Here is a 21,527-nt window from a genome sequence, read left to right as displayed (position 1 = left end):
AAAATAATTACTAGTTTTTTAATAATAAAATATAATATACAAAATTTTACCATTAAGTAATAATTTTCATAGAATTTCAGTATTCATTTTGGAATAGAAACAATCAAGCTTCAAAGATACCGTTGTATAAACCGGACATTGATTGACAATTTAAAAGAATTTTGTAAACTTAATAACTTGTTAGCAAGGCAACTCTTCAGCGTTTTTGCACTTTATAAAGGTTCCACAATAAGCTGAGTAGTTGTGAATAAGATAGTTTATTAAAGGCAAAATACACTCTTGAAATGTTGGAGTCTTTACAAGTTCGTACAGTGAAAACCTTAATAACGTATACATCGGAAGAATTTATCAAATGTCGTCTTGACAATTTTTCAATGAGTTTTATACAGGGTGTCCCATATTAAATTAGACCGCGTCAATTGGTCTAAAATACGATTCGGGGGACAAATCAGAAAATTTAAAAAGAATGAATCATTTTGAAAAATTTAATAGAACTAATCGAAATTTTTTTTTGCAGAAAATGCTAGATTTTTCGAGTATTATGTGCGTATTTTGGCGTTAAAGATTGGAGATAATCTAATATGATATGGGACGCTCTGCACTATATTACGTAAATTTCAGTATTTGCGAAAATAAATAAATAGCCATGAATATGCGGGAACAGTTTTAAAGAGTTCCATATAATCATTTAATTAAAAAACTAAATATCTGCAACATTCCATTATCAGAAAGTGAAGAATACGACATTTGATGAATTCTTTCCATGTATTCGTTATTAAGGGTTTCACTGTAGTATTTCTGTGGAGCCTTTAAAAAGTGTAAAAGCCGAGTGCCCAAAACTAAATTCTAAATTGAAAAAGATAATTTTTATTATTTAATACTATTATACATTTTTATTCTTATAACACCAAAATAGTAGAGTTTGTACAAAATTGTAAATTTCTTGATCACAAAAAATATAAATTAAAATCTTAAAACATCTTTTCTCAGCAATAAATTTGACATGTTTGACATGTTTTACTTTCTATGTTACAGGAAGATCCAAAAAAGTAGAATTTTTAAATTAAACGACAATTTGCATATTTGGTATAAGTGGTTTACTATCCTGTAACAGACCAGGAGATGAATGTATCAAGATCCCAATTCTTCTGTTTGATTTCTGCTCTCAGCTCCCTCAATTCACTTTCCGCTAAATTGTTGTGGATTAAAACAAAAATAAATTTTTATAATTTTTAACATAAAAAAAATTCTAAAAATTGATTAACGAATGATTTATTTTAAAAAAATATTATTTAAAGTAAACCAGGATTCAATCCTGTAAAAAAGGACAGAGTTTGCTCTAAAAATACATCCTGATCGTTAGTGCTATGGTCGGAACCTCCCGGCGCATCATGGCTAACAACTGGCTCAATCAAAGAAACATACAGAAAATCCTTCAATACTTTCCTAAAATTTTCCAATTGAGCCACATATTATTGAAGAATAATTCTAGAGTTTATAATCAGATATAAGAGAGTACAGATATCTACTAAAGGCTAGAAACTGGAGACCAATAAACAGACGTCTGAATTCAGGGATATTTAAGGATCCTTTGAATATGAAATACAAACCTTTCAAAAATAGATTCATAAATTTTATGCTAAGCGGTTAATGTTAGTGATTCTCTAAAAATTGTAAAAAACTTAACCCCTGACTGGGTATTATATGCAACAAGTGGGGGTTGAATGGCAGTCAAAAACCTAGTGGAAATGTATCATGTCGTGCCATTACAACCATAGGCTGAGCCTATTTGCAGTCTGTCTGTATATATCTAGTCTGTGATAACAACATATCCCTAGTAGTTGAAAACTGACTAAACTCGTAAAATAATTACAATTCTTCTTTTGTAATTTCTTGAAAACAATATATTTGTCGGAAAAACATTCATGATGAACCCAGAAATAAAATAAAATTTACGAAGATCCAAACAAAGCCCCTGTAGTTGATCGAAAAAGTTTTGGGGCCTTAAATTTCAGTTTTCTAAGATTAGATTGAAAAGTTTTAAGTTTTCTACTTTTACCTATTCCTTCCCATCCATCCATCTCAGCCAGAACTTTCAAGTTTGGGCACTCGTTTATCAGGGACCTGATCCAATTAATTAATTAATTAATTAAACAGTTCATTTACAAACAAATAACAAACAAATAAAAAAGAAAGTTGCTTGCTAGTTCTTTTAATTGTTAGCTTTATTACTTTTCTTGATTATTCTAGCAATTATGCAAGCTTTCTTTTTATGGCTGTCATTTCTATAACTAACTAGCTAGTACTCTATCCTTCTTTTATCATGCTTGTTAGTTCTGTACCTAGCTAGCCCTCTTTCCTTCTTTTATCATACTTGTTAGTTCTGTAGCTTGCTAGCTCTCTTTTCTTCTTTTATCATGCCTGTTAGTTCTGTAGTTAGCTAGCTCTCTTTCTTTCTATTATCATACTTGTTAGTTCTGTAGTTAGCTAGCTCTCTTTCCTTCTTTTATCATACTTGTTAGTTCTGTACCTAGCTAGCTCTCTTTCCTTTTTTATCATACATGTTTGTTCTGTAGTTAGTACTCTCTCTTTCCTTCTTTTATCATACTTGTTAGTTCTGTAGCTAGCTAGCTCTCTTTCCTTCTTTTATCATACATGTTAGTTCTGTAGCTTGCAAGCTCTCTTTCCTTCTATCATAATTGTTAGTTCTGTAGCTAACTCTCTTTCCTTCTTTTATCATACTTGTTAGTTCTGTAGCTAGCTCTCTTTCCTTCTTTTATCATGCTTGTTATTTCTGTAGCTAGCTAGCTCTCTTTCCTTCTTTTATTATACTTGTTAGTTCTGTACCTAGCTAGCTCTCTTTCCTTCTTTTATCATACATGTTAGTTCTGTAGCTTGAAAGCTCTCTTTCCTTCTATCATACTTGTTAGTTCTGTAGCTAGCTAGCTCTCTTTACTTCTTTTATCATACATGTTAGTTCTGTACCTAGCTAGCTCTCTTTCCTTCTTTTATCATACTTGTTAGTTCTGTAGCTTGCTAGCTCTCTTTACTTCTTGTATCATACATGTTAGTTCTGTAGCTTGCTAGCTCTCTTTCCTTCTATTATACTTGTTAGTTCTGTACCTAGCTCTCTTTCCTTCTTTTATCACACTTGTTAGTTATGTAGCCTCTTAAAATTTCATGGTTGTTAGTTCTTTGGAAAGCTATCTCTCCTAATTATTTTTTCTTCCTGGATATTTGTATTTTAGCTTGTTGACTCTCTTACTTTCTTTTCTCATGAGATTTAGTTCTTTGAGTTGCAAACTTAAATTTTCATGAATGTTAGTGCTTTTGCTTTTTTTAAATTGTGATTTATATCTTTCTTATTTTCTAATATGGTGTTTTTCTATGCTTATCTATTTATCTAAATACTTTCTTTATTTTCATATTTATTCATTATTTTATTTTTTCAATTTTCATTCTCATTATAGTTCTTATGAAAATTGATGGCTCTTTTATATCATATCTTTTTTAAGAATTCTATATCTTTCACTTTTTTATTTGTTCCTTACCCCTGGAGTTATCTAAATCTCTTTTTATAATTCACATTTTCATTTTCTCTCTTGTATTTCTCTTCTCTTCCTGTTATGTAGAAAATATTATAAGATTTAACCTGACAGCTTGCATACTCAGTTCGTAGGATCTCAGGATTCTAATTTCTTCAACTTTCTTCAGAGCATTTCTAGATATATTGAAATATCGTACCATTCTTTAAAAAATACTAGATATATGCATTTCATCTGCATAGTATTGTATAATATGCAATATTAAGCAGATTCAGTAAATCCAAAATTTTGTTGCAAAAATTTGTCAAAATTGTGCATAACATTTAACTATAGTTATGATGAGGTATCCAAATTCTGCAATCAGGATTATTCTTTTGAGTAGATCCAAAACAAATGCAAATGCAAAATTTAAAAAATTTAAGGTTGAATGTCCAGTGCATAGGATCAATTTCATTTTGATCTGGATCCGGATCCTGGATCTGCCCTGAAAAAAAAAACAAAGATCCAGGTAATGATCATTACTTCAAGATTTACTGATGATTTGAACAAAAAAAATTTCTCTTTCTTTTTTTTAGCTTATTCTTATGTTAAAACTTGTTGAACCATTCAGAGATTAGGACGTTGTTAATAATCTCCCATTGACTAACAGTAAAATCCTTTTTAAAAGATTTAAATTGAATTTTCCCCCTTAAATCCGGGTCTTTGGATGCAAATATTTTTGCAGATCCGGATCTGGGGGGCAAACAAATTCCAGATCCATTCGATCCGCATCCTAAGCACTGGTTAAAACAAGACCTTTAATTATCGGAAAAGTTAAGTTTTTAGCTGATTTGGTTGATATCTTCCTATTAATGATCTTTTTCCTTATACTGATAGAAATCAAAGAATCCAAAATATTATGAATTAAGGAAAAATGAATGCCAGCCAATGTTCCAATCAGAGATGAATAAAGCTTAAAAAACATTTATCAGGATTCAGATTAATTAGTTTCTAAGGAAGAAAGAAAGGATATGCATATAAATATTGTGAGTTCTGTGGTATTATTTTTAACCTGCTAAGTACATTTCCAACTATGGCATCATTAAACCAGGCTGTTGAACCAAACTGAACATACTGAAAACAATCCCGTTATAACAGCTGAATAGGACCAAACTGTACATACTGAAAACAATCTGTTTACAAAAGCTGGATAGGACCAAACTGTACATACTGAAAACAATCTGTTTACAAAAGCTGGATAGGACCAAACTGTACATCATGAAAACAATCTGTTTATAACAGCTGAATAGGACCAAACTGTGCAGTGTACATACTGAAAACAATCTATTTATAAAAGCTGGATAGGACTAAACTCTACATACTGAAAACAATCTATTTATAAAAGCTGAATAGGACCAAACTACACATACTGAAAACAATATAATCATAAAAGCAGCAGAGGATGTACATAAAATCAAAATAAAAAAATTAATTTGTAGAAAAATTATTTTTGAAATGATTTGGTCCCTTTTACTGTTTTAACTGTTCATTTAACAAATTTTATCGGTTCAGAGAAAACTTTTCTATTCTTGTATTTTCTAACATTTCAACAATAGAACTGCCAGGAAGTTTTAAATTTATAATATGAGAAGACAAATAGCTAAAGTTTACAACTATTTGGCAAAATAATGCAGTTTCAGAGAATATGTAGCTGAACCAAGTTCATAAATACTCAAGAAACTTCTTAGTGTCGCTGTAACAGGGGTTTTAGACCTTTAATAGATTTACCAGATGTAATAAAACCTCTACAGGAAGGAATTAATAGCACTGAGATGTATATTTAGACCTAAAACATTTCGTACTTATCAAAAATAAGTTGTCTCCCAATTTTTGTCAAAATTTGGAATTAAAGAAAACAATTTTATTAGGGCTTTCAATTCGGGACTTTGGAGCAAATGTTAGAAGCTCTCTGGGTCTGTACCATGTAATTGTAAGGATCTCTGTGTCTATGTTTGGAGATGATTTAAAAGAACTCTAAATCTATACTTTGAGGTTTGGATCCTGTATAAGAAGGACTAGAAAGAAACTCTGGGTCTATGCTTGGAGGTTTGGAGCGTGTTTTAGAGAGGAACTCTGGGTCTATGCTTGGAGGTTTGAAGTATGTACCTGAAGATTTAAAGCGTGTATTAGAAGGAACTCTATCACGTTGGGAGCAGATTCAGAAACACAAACCATACTTTCAAGATGGAGGAACGGTGCAGTACTGTACAGTTAATCAATCAGTATTTTTAATCAAATCAAAAAATAAAGTTGTAATGTATATTTTCGCATTTTTAATTTTTCCCCATTACTCTTTTCCAAAAAGGAAAATTTTCTAATTTAAAACTAATTTTAAGGAGAAAAAAGAAAGGTAAGTCGGGAAGGATGAGTAAAGATTAATTTCCTGAATTCTCGATTATTTTCTGAATTTCCAAAGTTTTCAACAAAATCACAGCTGAAGAACACCAACTTCCTGCAACACAAACATATTATGAAAAGGGAAGTTTATAGTTTTTATGCATGAATTAAATTTAATGTAAACAAGCAGAGTAAATGCCAATTTCTTAGTTACTCCAACATATATTATAGTAAACTCTAAAACCGGATTAAAACTAATGTATGATTTTAACAATTGTCAATATGGAGTAGGTACAAAACGTCTATTTTCAAAACGTCGAATAACAAAACGTCAATGATACAAAATATCGAATATCATAGTTTAGATAATTGACGTTTTGTACCCACCCCGTCAATACTGCCTTGTTCTGAAAAGCGGATTGTGTGTGGTTTGTTTTCACACAAAATTGTGTACTTGCCTATCAAACCAAGAATATGGTAGAAAGCAAGGGATATAAAAGGAACTTCCAAAAATAGATGTGTACCGCAGTATCTGGCAGAAATGTAAACAAAGCTTAGTTCGGGCAGCAGTGTGTGTGTTTACATTTCTCACAGAAACTGCAGTATATTTTTGTTCTGTAAGTTCCTGTAATATTCCCCTAGAAATAGAAAATGTCGAAATATCAAGTTCTGACATGTCCAAACTCCAAGCATATGAGAGTAATGACTAATGGACATGCAATATCAGCTAAGACACAATACTTACATGTCAGAGTATGCCTGAGAAAGTGACATGTTTCAACTATGATTCAAAGCGCTGACAGGTTTAAATATACATACTAAACTGACATGTGTCAACTACGATACAACTTGCTGACATGTTTAAAAGTATACCTAACAAAATGTTCCAACTATAATGCAAAGCGCTGACATGTTTAAGTATACAGACGAAACTGACATGTTTCAACTATTATGCAAAGCGCTGACATGTTTAAGTATACAGACGAAACTGACATGTTTCAACTATTATGCAAAGCGCTGACATGTTTAAGTATACAGACGAAACTGACATGTTTCAACTATTATGCAAAGCGCTGACAGGTTTAAGTATACAGACGAAACTGACATGTTTCAACTATTATGCAAAGCGCTGACATGTTTAAGTATACATGGACGAAACTGTCATGTTTCAACTATGATGCAACGTGCTGACATATAAAATTATATCTGAGTAAGCTGAGTAAGGGACGTGTATCCGCTCTGAAACTAAGTAGTGACATGTTAAGGTATGCCTAGATGAGTAAGAGCATATCTAAGCTATAAAAGAAAGTGGTGACATTTCAAGGTATACCTGAGTGACCTGAGTAAGGGGCATGTCTCCGCTACGATACATAGATACCTTAGTAATGGGCATGTCTCAGCTGATACATAGGGCCGACATCTTAAGGAATACCTGAGTAAGGGGCATGTCTCAGCTATGATACATAATGCCGACATGCCAAGGTATACCTGAGTAAGGGGCATGTCCAAAATAAAAAGTGCCGAATGTCAAGGTATACCTGAGTAAGGGGCATGTCTCCGCTATGATACATAGTGCTGACATGTCAAGTTGATCAACATGTTCTAAATGCAATAATGTCAGTTCACACCCTCGCTCCCTGCAATTCATAAAATAAGTATTGTAATGGAGATGCAGGACTTTCGGAAGGGATTGAAGAATAATGACTCAATTCTGTAACTGGTATTTTCTATTTCAGGCCCAAAAACCTTAACTATGGGTTTGTCAGTTGTCATAAATCTTTAAGACTTAAATGGCGGAAAAAAATATTTTACAGTGATCCAGATGTCTTAGCTTTAGAATAAGCGAGCTTTCATGTTCGCAAATTTGATTATTTATCGTATTTTCTAAATTAACTTTAGAATTATATTTATGATATATTTATAACGTATTCAGATCAAAACCTAAACCAAGTTTATTTCTATACAGCACATCTAATTTTGGATGGGGTAATGCGGTTTGGAAGAAGTAAGTTTATGACAGTATTAAACCGGAGGCCGAATTATAAGAATTTAAGTCAACAGAGCTGAAAACTTTAGAATGGTGGATATCGGGATTAATGCTTAATCCACTCTTTTTCTTAATCTCCAGATTAAATATTGCTTGTTCTCCTCTCATTTTTAATCTCCAGATTAATTATCCGATCAGGATTAAGGATATCCCATTCAAAAGTTTTCAGCTCAGATTACATTTTAGACACGGCTCAAACATGGTTAATTCCACTTGAAATTGTATTCAGTGTTTCGAGATTTGAGCCAGCGCTCAATTGAAACCGGTTTTTGGCGGTTCAGTGACGCGGTTTAAATTCTTCGAATTCGGCCTCAGATCTATATGTAATATATTTTTATAATAGCTTAGAACCCCAAGCTTACTAATAAACTAAACTTTTCCCATAAAAGTAAACCACTCAATTTATAATTTCTTAACCAAGAACATTTCGAGTTTCATAGTCAAAATTTGAGGCAACTCGGTCAAGGGGTTCATGAGTTGTGATAGGACATACAAACAGAGATTATTACTTTATGAATAAAGATAATCGATTGAATTCTCCTAAATATCATTAATATCAAATTCTTCTTTTCATATTTTATTTTGCTTTAATTTATTTATGAATTTCCTGAGGAGTCTGTCAACCCTATCACTGTAGAAGTTGCAAGCTGTTAACAAGGAACTCATTTATAAAATTTAAACTTTAGTTCAAATCCCATAATATTAAATTAGCAAATTCCCAAGAAAGCTGTTGGATGCTAAATTAAATCTGACTCTCTTCTAGGGAAATTAGGAATCCATGACTCAACAATCTTTCATACTTTAAAAAGTTGAGAGGTCGGATTTTTTGTATCTATAATCCATTCAGAAAGCAAAAATTAGGGTTTCCACCGGAATTCCGGGTTACGGTTTACGTACGGAAATGATCCGGAAATTTTTTCCATTTCCATTATGAAAAAGGTTCCAGAAAACCGGAATTCCGGAACGATTTCCGGAACGTTCCGGAATATCGTTCCGGAAATTTTCCGGAAAATCGTTCTGGAAATTTCCGGTTTCCAGAACATTTGGTACCAGAATTACATTAAAGTCTTACATATGTAAATACAACACCAGTTAGTAACACTAACAATATATGGATGGATGCCGGACGGTAGAAAAAGTTGTACTCAATAATCAATATTCAAAGTTACTATAGTGTGAAATGTAACTGATAAACCGAGGGGGGGGAACTTATCCAAGGTTATAATGCAAGGAAAGTTATTTCAGAGGTGTACGCATCTTTTGTACTGTAGTGTACTGTCTCTGGGCGGTAATGTAAACACAAGACATATGTCGAAGCCTGACATGGGATCAATCTTTCACATGAAAAATCAATAAAATATTCTGATCATAGGAAACTGATGCATCTATTCTTGTTTACAAATTCCGCCCAGAGAGAACTGGTTTTAATGTGTAATTAAAGTATGCGCAACTGCAATTAACTTTCCTTGCATTATAGCCTTGCCAACATCCAACATCTCAAAACAGTTTTTTGTTAAAGATTGTATTTATTAAAACAATGCAATAATTTTATCCAACTAAAAAATGAAAACCAACCAAAATCGTTTTTTTGATCTTCTTTGTGGATCAAACTTTGGCATAATGTAGAAAAGAATTGGAAAAAGATTCTGAAAATATACCATTTTAGCGGCGGCTAAATAAAAGACGAAAAGTCTAAGAACAACTAACTATATTTTCATTTTCAATAAACAAAGAAATAAAATATCAAATATGGCGACTCTATATATATATCACATGAGTTTGATCAGGTCAGTAGTTGCAGACATTACGGCGGAAAGTAGGACGACTTGTCCGCCACAGGACTCCCCCCAGAAACCAAGGCGGAGAGATTGAAGGCGGAGGCGAGGTTTCTTGAATCACTCCTTGCTGTTCTGTGAGGGTTCCTGCGAACAGGAACTGCAGGCTGAACTTGAAAACGAACCTTCCTGACGACTCGAGGCGGAACTGAGGCGGATGTATCTGTTTTCGAACTCTGAGGCCGGAGGGTTGGACGACCATTAGCAGGAGGCCTGGCGGGAACGATCGTGGAGTCGGAAATCACTGGTTTGAGTCTGTCAACGGATACCACATCAACTTTGTCACCCATCTGGAGGCGGAAGAATTTGCTCTGACGTTCCAGTACTTTATAAGGACCTCTGTATAACGGAGAGAGGGCAGGAACGGAAGCATCTTCACAGACAAAAACAAAATCAGCTTGGAGAAGAGAGTTTGGTAGAGATTTAGGAGCAGCTGGAGCTACGTGATGAGGTGGAGGGGCGGAGAAACCTGATGAAGCTAACTGTATTTTCCTCAGGAACGAATCTGGTGGGAACTCTGGAACGCTCAGAAACTCTCCTGGAACGCTGAGAGCAGATCCGTAAACTGCTTCTGCTGAACAATAACCAGTATCCTCTTTAGGAACAGTACGAAGTCCCAGAAGAACCAGAGGCAGATGTTGGAACCAGTTTGAACCAGCTGCTCGAGCTCTGAGAGCAACTTTCAAGCTTCTGTGGAAACGCTCTATCATACCATTAGCCTGGGGATGATAAGAAGTTGTTCTGGACACCGTGATTCCTAGTTCTCTGCAAACTGCAGTCCAGATGGAGGAGATAAACTGGCTTCCTCTATCTGAAGTCAGAGTGTCAGGAACGCCGAACCTTGAGACCCAGGTTGAAATAAATGCTTGTACACAGGACTCAGCAGTGATTGAAGATAATGGATCCACCTCAGGCCATCTCATACTTCTATCGATCATTGTGAGCAGATATGAAAAACCATGACTTGATGGAAGAGGCCCAACAATGTCGATATGAACATGGGAGAAACGACATCCAGGAACTGGAATTTGAGGAACACTGGACTTCACATGAGAACTGATCTTGCTCCGCTGACACTGCAAGCAAGATCTAGACCAGGAACCAATCTCACTTGACATCTTAGGCCAGACAAAACGTGATGAAATCAATCTCTTAGAACCTCGAATTCCAGGGTGAGTCGTGGAGTGCAGCAAGTCGAAAAGCTTCCGTCTGAGAGAAAAAGGAACAAGGGGTCTTGGAACTCCAGTTGAAATATCACATAAAACTTCAGTAGTTCCGTAGGGAACGGAAATAATCTTGAGAGAAGCAGAGTTGAGAAGAGATTGAACGGAACTACACGAGGATTGAAGAGCAGCTAATTGATCAAAACTGAAACCTGGTACTGTAGTTAAATCTGGACCCGGAGAAACAGTCTGGACGGACTCAAGGGAACGTGTTGGGGTTTGAGTCCCAGCTGTCTTGCTCTGAGGGAGTGAACTCGTGGAACTTGTAGGTCGGGACAGAGCATCGGCGACGCAGTTTTCCGCTCCAGGCAGGTGAACTATGCTGGAGGTGAACTCGGAGATGTAAGAGAGATGACGCTGTTGACGGGCGGACCAGGGCGGAGACGTCCTGGAAATAGCAAAAGTTAGAGGTTTGTGATCAGTATACAGTGTAAAACTTCTACCTTCGAGCATGAAGCGAAAATGGCGGATGGCGGAGTAGGCAGCTAAAAGTTCTCTGTCGAAGGTGGAGTACTTCCTTTCAGCATCGTTCAGCTTCCTGGAGTAGAAAGATAAAGGACACCAACTTCCCTGCATTCGCTGCTGAAGAACTGCTCCAACATGAGACTCGGACGCATCCACGGACACTGACAAATCTGAACCAGGTGCTGGATGAACTAGAGTAGGCACGGCGGAGAGAAGACGCTTGGCTTGAAGGAAGGCGGATTCCACTGTTGAGGACCACACTAACTGCTTATCAGGACCTTTTAGAGCGTTGGTGAGAGGAGCTAGGATGAGAGCAGCGTCCTTGATGAATTTTCTATAAAAGTTCACCATACCAAGAAATCTCTGGAGAGCAGGTTTATCTGTCTGAGTAGGAAATTCCTTGATGGCAGATGTGTGCTTGCTCAGGGGTTTGCATCCAGAGCTCGTGAGGTTGTGACCAAGGAACTCGATCTCAGACACTGCAAAAACACACTTAGGCAGACCCACAGTGAGACCATGAAGGCGGCAGAGCTCCAAAACTTCCCGGAGATGAACCACATGAGAAGAGAGATCAGGGCTGAAAACCAGGATATCATCCACATACACAAAACAGTAAGGTAAACCTCCAAGAACCTGATCCATGAGTCGTTGAAAAGTTTTTCCAGCATTTCTAAGTCCAAAAGGAAGACGCAAGAACTCAAACATCCCGAACGGAGTGATGATTGCAGTTTTCTTGATGTCATCCGGAGCCATCGGAACTTGATAATATCCCTTCTGTAGGTCGAGTTTAGAAAAAACTTTGGAACCTGAGATTTGAGAAGAAAAATCAGCAATGTTGGGCAAAGGATACCTATCAGGAACAGTAACGTTGTTGAGACGGCGATAGTCTCCACAAGGTCTCCACGATCCATCCTTCTTCTTTACCATGTGGAGAGGGCTGGACCAGGGAGAGGTTGACCGTCTGACAATGCCTGCCTTCTCCATGGATTCGAACTCCTTCTTGGCGATCTCTAACTTGTCTGGATCCAATCTCCTAGCTTTAGCAAAGACAGGGGGGCCAGGCTGAGTGAGGAGATGGTGACGAACTTCATGACGAGGCGGAGAAGCTGTGAAACCGTCTGAAGAGAGGACATCTGGAAAATCTGATAACAGCTCTCGAATGCATTCCGGTGTTGAAAGAAGAGCCGCCCTCAGGAAACCAGGATCATCTGAAGAGAGAAAACTTTCTCCGACACTGCTGAGAGACGAGGATTCAAGAACTCTGCCACCGGCCATGTCGACCAGAAGATGATGATGTCGGAGAAAATCAGCTCCAAGGATGGGAGCAGACACTGGAGCAAGATGAAATTCCCAATCATAACTTTTGGAACCAAAACAAAGAGGAATAATCCGGGTTCCGCTGCAGTACATGGTGGATCCGTCCGCGGTGAGGAGCTTGACGTCAGAGTTGGAACTGTTGTTGGATGACTTCGAACAAGGGAAAACGGACACTGAAGCTCCTGAGTCTATCAGAAATTTACGTTTGCTCAATGAATCCTGTAGATAAATAAGGCTGGAGCTCCTTGAACCGCCGGCAGGAAGAGAAAAGGATTCCTCCCGCCGGCCAGCTAGTTTCCCGACCAGGAGCAGGGTTTACGGCAGTTCGTAGCTTTCTCTCCATGAGTCCGATGATACCAGCAAAGGTCTGAAGCAGAACGACGACTAGTTGCAGCTGAAGACGTGTTTGATGATACACTAGAACGACGATCTCTGTTTGCGCTGCTTGGCCCCCTGACAGCGTTGACAATCTGAGGATCCAGGGTTTCTTCAGAGGCGAGAACATTGACTGAAGATGAGGCGAGGTTGTGGTAAAATTCATCTGCCTTCAAACTAAGAGCACGAGGGTCGGATATATCTTCCTGTAGGAGGTGTGCACGAACATTTGCAGGTAAACGGCGAAGGAACAAACCTCGAAAGATAAAACCAGGCTTGAAATCCTTCGGGAGTAGGGCGAGCATCCTGTTCATCAGGTGAGACGGTTTCTGATCGCCGGAGAGTGGTAGAGAAATCAAACTCTCGAACCTCTGATAGTCATTCGTACGGAGTTGAATCACGTCGGGGTCACCAGATTTAGCGACGGCTAAATAAAAGACGAAAGTCAAAAAACAACTAGTATATTTTTACATGAAAATAGAACAAAAAAAACCTCAATCTAAAAATGGCGATTTATATATATATTACATGAGTTTAGATCAGGTAGATACTTGCAGACATTACGGCGGAGAGTACGACGACTTGTCCGCCACAGGGAAATATATGTTCAAAAAGTTGAACTATAGACCACCTACTAAATTATTTTTTTGAGGTTTAACCGTTTGGATCATCATCAATCCCTAGTTTTGGATTTTTAGCATTGTAGAATGTAGATTATTGCCATCTCACACAAAAATTACTTTTTTTAATGTATTACAATTTTGAAAAGTAGTTTTCTGTCTTTAAAGCCGATATAGAATCTCAAAACTAAGATATGAACATTCCCATAGGTCTCCCGAGTTTCCCAATCAAAATTTGAAGCAAATCAGTCCATAGGTTCTTGATTTATGAAACAGAGATTACAACTTTATATATATAAAGATAACAATTTTGTTTTTGTGCCTATTGACTGAATGAGTTTAGTTCCTAGAAGTTTGAGCTCCTGTAGGCAGGTCAGCCTAGTGAGCGGGGTGAGCAGATGTCCATCCTCATCCACATACAGGTTCACATGCTTAGCTCCAGGACAAAACCTGGACAGGACATCAACAAATATACTTTGCTAGTCTATCTGTTTTTCCGTTTGTATCCAATAAACGTCAAAGCAGCTCAACAAATAGGGCCCAAATTTTGTGTCGGACCACAAATGACCCCAGGGAAGGTTTATAGATGCTCAAAATTACAAAAATTTGTGTCCGAAATGTTTTGATTTTTCTAAAAATTTGAAAATGCGCAGTTTATTTTTCAAATCCGCGAACTTTTTTTATATAGTGTACAAAGAGTATTCATTACTCAACTTTAGAGTTTTCTATACACAATAACGTTCCAGGGGTTCCACTGGAAATCGGTCAAGGTGTTCACGAGTTATAATTGCATTATTACAATTTAATTAAAGTAATTAGATATTTTCAAACAAACATAGATTACTACTAAAACAAACAAACAAACTAATAAAAACAAACATAGATTACTACTTTATGTATAAATAAGTGTTATTGCCGGAAAACCAGTAACATTAGCATAGATACAATTAGAATACGCTCATGTTCAGAATCTGAACATAAATTTTTTCTCGTTTTTCTGCCTGTGTGTATACAAGAAAGGTCAAAACGGCTGAACCAATCGGGCCATATTGTTTGCAACAACCTAAAAGACCCTAGAAAAGGTTTATGGACGCCCAAAAGGAAATCATGTCGATTCTAAAAATTTCAAAAATCTATAAATTTTTACAAAAAAATCCGCAAAACTTTGAGTTTTACAATTTAAATTAAGATGAAAGAATGGCCAAATAACAAACAAACAAAAAATATATTTTTAACTCTATACCTGACAAATAATTCTAGATGCTCGAGGTTCATATCACGACTGTGTAGGGATTGTATTGGAAGAATCAATTCTGTATTCCTAAATAAATATATAATTTAAGTTATGACCACATTTTAGCAATTGAGCACATTTTAGATCTATATCTATAATTAAGCTCTTCGCTTAATTAATATGTTAGTTATAGCTGGCCAAACGGATTCACTAAATTGGCTACGTTTTTTAGGCAACCCATGGGAAAGAATTATTTTCTTAAAAATTCTTTTTTTTGAATGGGCAACGCCGGGCACTTCAGCTAGTATAAATTAAGCAGTGACCTCTGTTTGTATGTTTGTATTCCCGATCATAATTCCTGAACCCTTAAACCGATTTGTTTCAAATTTGATTAGGGAACTCGTTGGAACCACGTAAATAAATGTGTTATGTTTCAAGCTGGTTAAAAACTTCTAAGTTGAATGGTCACGGGTTTTAAGAGTTATGATCGGACATAAAAATATCCAAACAGACAGACAACCAGAAAATAGTTTATATATATATATGTTCATATGAAAACTTTTATCATATAATAACTAAATATAAACATTAAAGAATAGTTTGTAAAAATAAAGAAGACTAGTTGGGGTCGAGGAAGATTTAATCTCTTTTGACAAAATTTTACATTTTATTTTCTAATAAATAATGTGTTTTTTTTTATTTTGTAAGAGAAGTCTAGAAAGTAATAATGGTGAGTTCTGTTATACAAGAACTCTATGAAATACAATAATCTGTATCTGACAAGGATTCAGAGATAACTTAGATCAGGTTAAATAAACACTAAATGATTTGCAATATTTTGGAATTGAGTCTTTCTAATCCTTATATCTTATATCTTCGCAACCCAATGTCGTAGACCTTATATAGAGACATTTAACTATGAATTCTGTTGATCAAATAATCTAAGTTTATAACAATATAAGCATTACGACATCAGGTTTCAAAAAGGAGATTAGAATATTAAATTTGTGACGATTACTCAATTCTTTTAGTTAATGTCTGCTTAGTATTAAATTCGTGGGAAAACAATATTACAAAAATTAGAAATCTTTGAAGTTGTGCATTCTACAGATAGAGATTACTTTTGACCAATTCGGTTTTTTACAGCAAAGAGTTTTAAAAAAATTCATTTTCTTTTTTTTTAAATGCTAAATACATCAAAGAACTTTAGATTTCGTTCAAGGAAAATATAACTAAAAGAAATATTTTATTAATAATTTTGTCCGGAGAAAAATATATTCGAATTCACAGAAAAATTAAAATTGAAAAACAAATAATTCTGAAAAGAAAAAAACCCCTAAAAACAAGAGAAGATTTATATTTAAACATATTTACAAGATTTTATCCGAATACTTAATTTTTAATAAATTGAGCTTTCAACCTCTTGAGCCTCTACTTCATTAACAGTGGCAAACATGATTCACAATTTACATCACTCAGTGACAATAAAGAAGACTAAAAATATTATTTATCGAAAATAAAGGTTACGAAGTTCTTTACATGCTTCTGCCAAGAATAAAGGGACCGTTGACTGTTGTTATTCTTTAATGCCAAACTTTAAATCAGGAGATTATATAATTCCCATTTTTTTTTTTCCCCCCCCCCCCCATCCTAAATTTGATAATTAAAAAGACATCATTGTTTATTATCTATATTGAGGTGCACTATTATGCCTATGCATTCTGAAAAGCATAAATGGCGCCACAGGGAAATTTTCTTTTAAACTTTGGGTAACGGTATGGTGGCAATGGCAAAATAGTCTGGATTGAATATTTGTCACTCAAGAACTATATTGTTTCTTGGAATTCATTTCCCATCATTATTCTTAAGGGGCTGGCTTTGAGAAATTTTTTAGTGGGTTTGTCTATTTGGAAAAATTATTGAGTAATGAGTATTCTTTTATCATATTTGTTATGAAATGTTTAACATGTTTTTTTTATCCTGCATTAAAACGAATTTATACACCCCTGCTTTATATCGGCTTGAACTGCAATGAACATACCTGTGTTTACTGATATATTCAAGAACCTGACCAAAGGAATCACATCTCCCCACACTTTGGAGCACTGGTAATCCTAACAGAAGTTGAGCATATCCTAACAAACAGAACAAAGATTATTTAAAATATGATAAACCAAACTGAAAAGAGCTAAAGTTGATAATTAAAAATCACCCACAAAAATGCACTCTAAATTGAAAATTGAAAAAGAGGTAAGGCTGAGCTGGACATTGAGCTATGAGAAGCCTTATTCTAAATATTTATCTCAACAAATCTGCGGAATTTTGCTATGTTCAGTGCAAATACTCTAAAATTTCTTTTTAAAGTAAAATAGGAACTTTTTATTGTAGAATTGTTAGTTGAAAAACTAGGTTTGAACTTGTATTCAATATCCATATTTGAATGCATGGGCCTATCTTGTATTTAGCTTGTATTCAATTTCCTATTTGTATTCAATATTCAACCTTGCATTGAGCTTGTATTCAACATCCAACCTTGAATTGAGCTTGTATTTAATATCCTACCTGGTAATAAGCTTGCATTCAATATACCACCTAGTATTAAGCTTGCATTCAACCTTGAATTGAGCTTGTATTCAATATCCTACCTTGTATTGAGCTTGTATTCAATATCCTACCTTGTATTAAGCTTGTATTCAATATCCTACCTTGTGTTGAGCTTGTATTTAATATCCTACCTTGTATTGAGCTTGTATTCGATAGTCTGCCTTATATTGAGCTTGTATTCAATAGTCTGCCTTGTATTGAGCTTGTATTCAATATCTTACCTTGTGTTGAGCTTGTATGTAATATCCTACCTTATATTGAGCTTGTATTCAATAGTCTGCCTTATATTGAGCTTGTATTCAATAGTCTGCCTTGTATTGAGCTTTTATTCAATATCCTACCTTGTGTTGAGCTTGTATTTAATATCCTACCTTGTATTGAGCTTTTATATAATATCCTACTTTGTATTGAGCTTGTATTTAATATACTACCTTGTATTAAGCTTGCACTCAACCTTGAATTGAGCTCGTTTTCAATATCGTACCTTGTGTTGAGCTTATTAATATCCTCCCATGAGCTAATATTCAATATCCTATCTTATATATGTATTTAATATCCTACCTTGTATTGAGCTTGTATCCTACCTTGCGTTGAGCTTGAATTCAATATCCTACCTTGTATTGAGCTTGAATTCTATAATCTACCTTGTATTGAGCTTGAATTCAATATCCTATCTTATTTTGAGCTTGCATTCAATATCCTATCTTGTATTGAGCTTGTATTCAATAGTCTGCCTTGTATTGAGCTTATATTCAATATCCTACCTTGAATTGAGCTTGTATTTGTCGAAAATCCAATAAGCACCCACCTCCTTCACTCTTAGAAAATCAATTTTTCCCCCAGCAATTGACATTTTTGCATGTAGTGGCAAACAAAGAATTTTTTAGTACTGCATTTTTGGGAAACAAATAATTTTTTATGAAATGATACAATAAATTTTTGGGTATGAGGTATTTTAACAGGGCTAAAGAAACTTGTTGTTTTTGCGTGGGTATAACAAAAAAGAAATTTTTATATACCTAAGAACAAAAAATTGTGATTAAGCATGCCAAAAAAATTCTCTGAAATTTAATTAAAGGAAGAAGTGGAATATTGGGAGAAATATTTTTTTGTCCTTTTTCATTCTATATTCCAAAGAAAACAGTTTCTTCTAAAAATCACTCATTTTCACCTTTATAAAACATTAAAAATTGCTATACTCATTTAGTTGATGTCTAGCTTTTCATTTCCACAAATCTTAATAAAATTCAATAACTCCAGGGCCGGGGGGAAGTAGTATTTCAGAAACTATACCTCTGCTGTATAGTTATACACGTCGAAATCCTTCATTTGTTTTAACAGGGATGTTTATTTTCTTAAAAAATCATCCCCCATCCTCTCTCTCTTTTGGAAATCATTTTTCACCCAGAAGTTAGGTATGTTTATTTTTTTGAGTTGTATTCGCGGAATTGGGGAACACAATGATCTTTAGAGGAAAATAAATAAATGGCTGGGTGGAAAGATGAAAAAAGGATGAACAAATTTTCCTTTAATCTTAGTAGTTTTATTAATCTTAGTAGTTTTATTAATCTTAGTAGTTTTATTAATCTTAGTAGTTTTATTAATCTTAGTAGTTTTATTAATCTTAGTAGTTTTATTAATCTTAGTAACTTTACTAAAAGAAGGTTAGTTTTATCTTTATATTAGTTGATTTTGATAAAATCGTACATTTCCAATTAAGTTTAATTATTTGTTTTCTCTGAAATTTATCTCACCTGGTCGGTAATAGCTCCACTACTGCTAATATCTAAGCTTCGTAAATGGTTACAGTTTTGAGCAATCACAGCTAAACTGTCATTTTGACAGTCGTTCACCAAACTCAAGCTGAAAGTATTATATTTCAGACACATAATAATAGACAGAAACAGAGGATAATCGAAAAATAAAGAGGATATTTTATAGATAGAGAAGCCACTAGGACAGATATAGAGTATACGCTTGTGTTACAGGAAAATGCTAATGAATACCAAGACAAGAGAATTAAATATGTTTACTGTTTACTCTGAGGATTTAACAAAGTTAGTTTAAAATTCTTAAAACCTCAAGGTTAAGCCTTCTAATTCCTTACAATTGGATTATAACTTGGAGCTCAGAAAATCTTATTAAAGAAAATTCTTTGATCTGACAATTTAATTATATTCATATAATTATTTTAAAGCTTCATTCCCCAATCGATTCCAGACATCAGATAAAACTATAAAAACAGATATCCACCATAATTTATATCAAGATGACTGTATACGTTATTGAAGGCATAAATACATTTACGTGTAAATTATTATGCTAATATATAAGGTTGAATAAATGAATAAATAAATAAATAAATAAATGAATAAATGAATAAATGTCAATTTGTATCACCTGAGAATCTACCCATTGCACAGCACATTTTTCGCCTTCCTCCGGTCTACACAAAAATATAAATTTTAAATAATTAATCATATTTTAACACTCACTTGTTAAGGGTTGCTATTCAAAATGTTTGAAATATTTTGTACATTTTTGTTCTGGTTTCCTTAATTCAAAGTTTTTTTTCAGAATATTTCGCAAGAATATGAAAAGCCCCCCAATAAAGCTTGAATATCTAAAATCTAACTTGAAACTAAATACAACTAAAACTAAGGACAAATTCTTTTTTAAGTTAATCGGAACCTTTACAGAAAAAAAAGTAACTTAATGAAAAGGCAAGCAAGATTGATGAAAGTGTTACAAAAAATGTTGAGTAAAGGGGGAAATGTTTACCAGGATATTTTTATGAGCTGTATATGTCCCCCCCCCCTCTCCCCCCTTGTTTTGAAAATAGACAAATACTATAGTCAAAAAGAACCGATACATTTTCGCAGATTTATCTTTTTAAATAGGATCATTTTCAAACCTAATGAATGTCGACATTTTTTTCCGGACAAAGCTTGCGAATTTTTTGCTATGAAATTCCCGCATTCTTTCGAATGATCATCTTCCATCCAGCATATTTGGGATTTTCTTTAATATGTACTTTTTATAAGTTTAAACTTAATATAAACGACGTAAAGTATTTTCGCCTCCCTTTAACCAGTAGGGTTATAAATAGTGAAATTAGACTGACCCTCAATAACGGAAAAATTGTTTTACAATGGTTCTTAAGGTTTTAACTAAGCAACGTATATTTCATACTTAAGAATATACCAAGAAGAAAGGAACTAGAGAATTTAAATAATTTTTCCTTGAAAATTAGACCGAAACTAAAAATTGCGAATTTTCTGTGATTCTGTGATTCAATCTTTTAAAAATTTTAGATTTCGATAGAAATTATTTATTCATACACATTTTTGCTTTTCTGAACTTTTGATTTTGAGAGAAAAAAGGTTCGCAGATTTTTTTGGGCCATTGGAGTACCAAATAAAGTTACAAATTTTCAAAACATATTTTTTAAAAAACACAATACTGGAGAGTTGCACAAAAAAGGTACAATTTCCCACCAGGCGCCGCAAATCACACTTTTTTTTACTCACCCTGTATATGCATACAAATTTTTTTATACATATGAGCGAAGAGCTTTCTTAAACAGACAAACAAACACCATAACAGACAGACTGGGTGACAGACAAGCAAAGTGTATATATAGATAAAATTACCTGAGTGAAATATTATAACTGGTTCTAACCACTCCTCGGCTATATCTATCCACATAATCACAAACTCCTCCTATAATTCATAGAAAAATGTTAATAAATGACAATCATAATAATTTAGAGATATATAGGGTCTCGACGTTTTTCAAATTATTTCCAATAATATCTACTTTGGAGAAATTATAATCTTTGTGCGAAATTTTTTTGTATAAGATTTTTGAAATCCCCCCCCCCCC

The 21,527-nt window shown here is 34.4% G+C and overlaps 1 protein-coding gene across 1 annotated transcript; it reads right to left on the bottom strand.

Moving 5' to 3' along the window:
• Nucleotides 1–878: 878 nt before the first annotated feature.
• Nucleotides 879–18,295, bottom strand: LOC111707368 (uncharacterized). Its single transcript, XM_023480468.1, has 12 exons — nucleotides 18,286–18,295; nucleotides 17,079–17,172; nucleotides 15,047–15,124; nucleotides 14,150–14,253; nucleotides 8,576–8,615; nucleotides 7,460–7,558; nucleotides 5,968–6,036; nucleotides 5,691–5,787; nucleotides 4,597–4,658; nucleotides 3,653–3,721; nucleotides 2,060–2,124; nucleotides 879–1,189 (listed from the first exon to the last, which is right to left on the bottom strand). The coding sequence occupies exons 3-12, from the start codon at nucleotides 15,076–15,078 to the stop codon at nucleotides 1,101–1,103; spliced, it is 726 nt and encodes a 241-aa protein (XP_023336236.1). The 5' UTR covers nucleotides 15,079–15,124; nucleotides 17,079–17,172; nucleotides 18,286–18,295; the 3' UTR covers nucleotides 879–1,100.
• Between the last annotated feature and the right edge of the window lie 3,232 nt (nucleotides 18,296–21,527).

Source organism: Eurytemora carolleeae, unplaced genomic scaffold (assembly GCF_000591075.1).
Source record: "Eurytemora carolleeae unplaced genomic scaffold, Eaff_2.0 scaffold794, whole genome shotgun sequence".
NCBI lineage: Eukaryota > Metazoa > Arthropoda > Copepoda > Calanoida > Temoridae > Eurytemora > Eurytemora carolleeae.
This window is presented reverse-complemented; position numbering and strand designations above follow the sequence as displayed.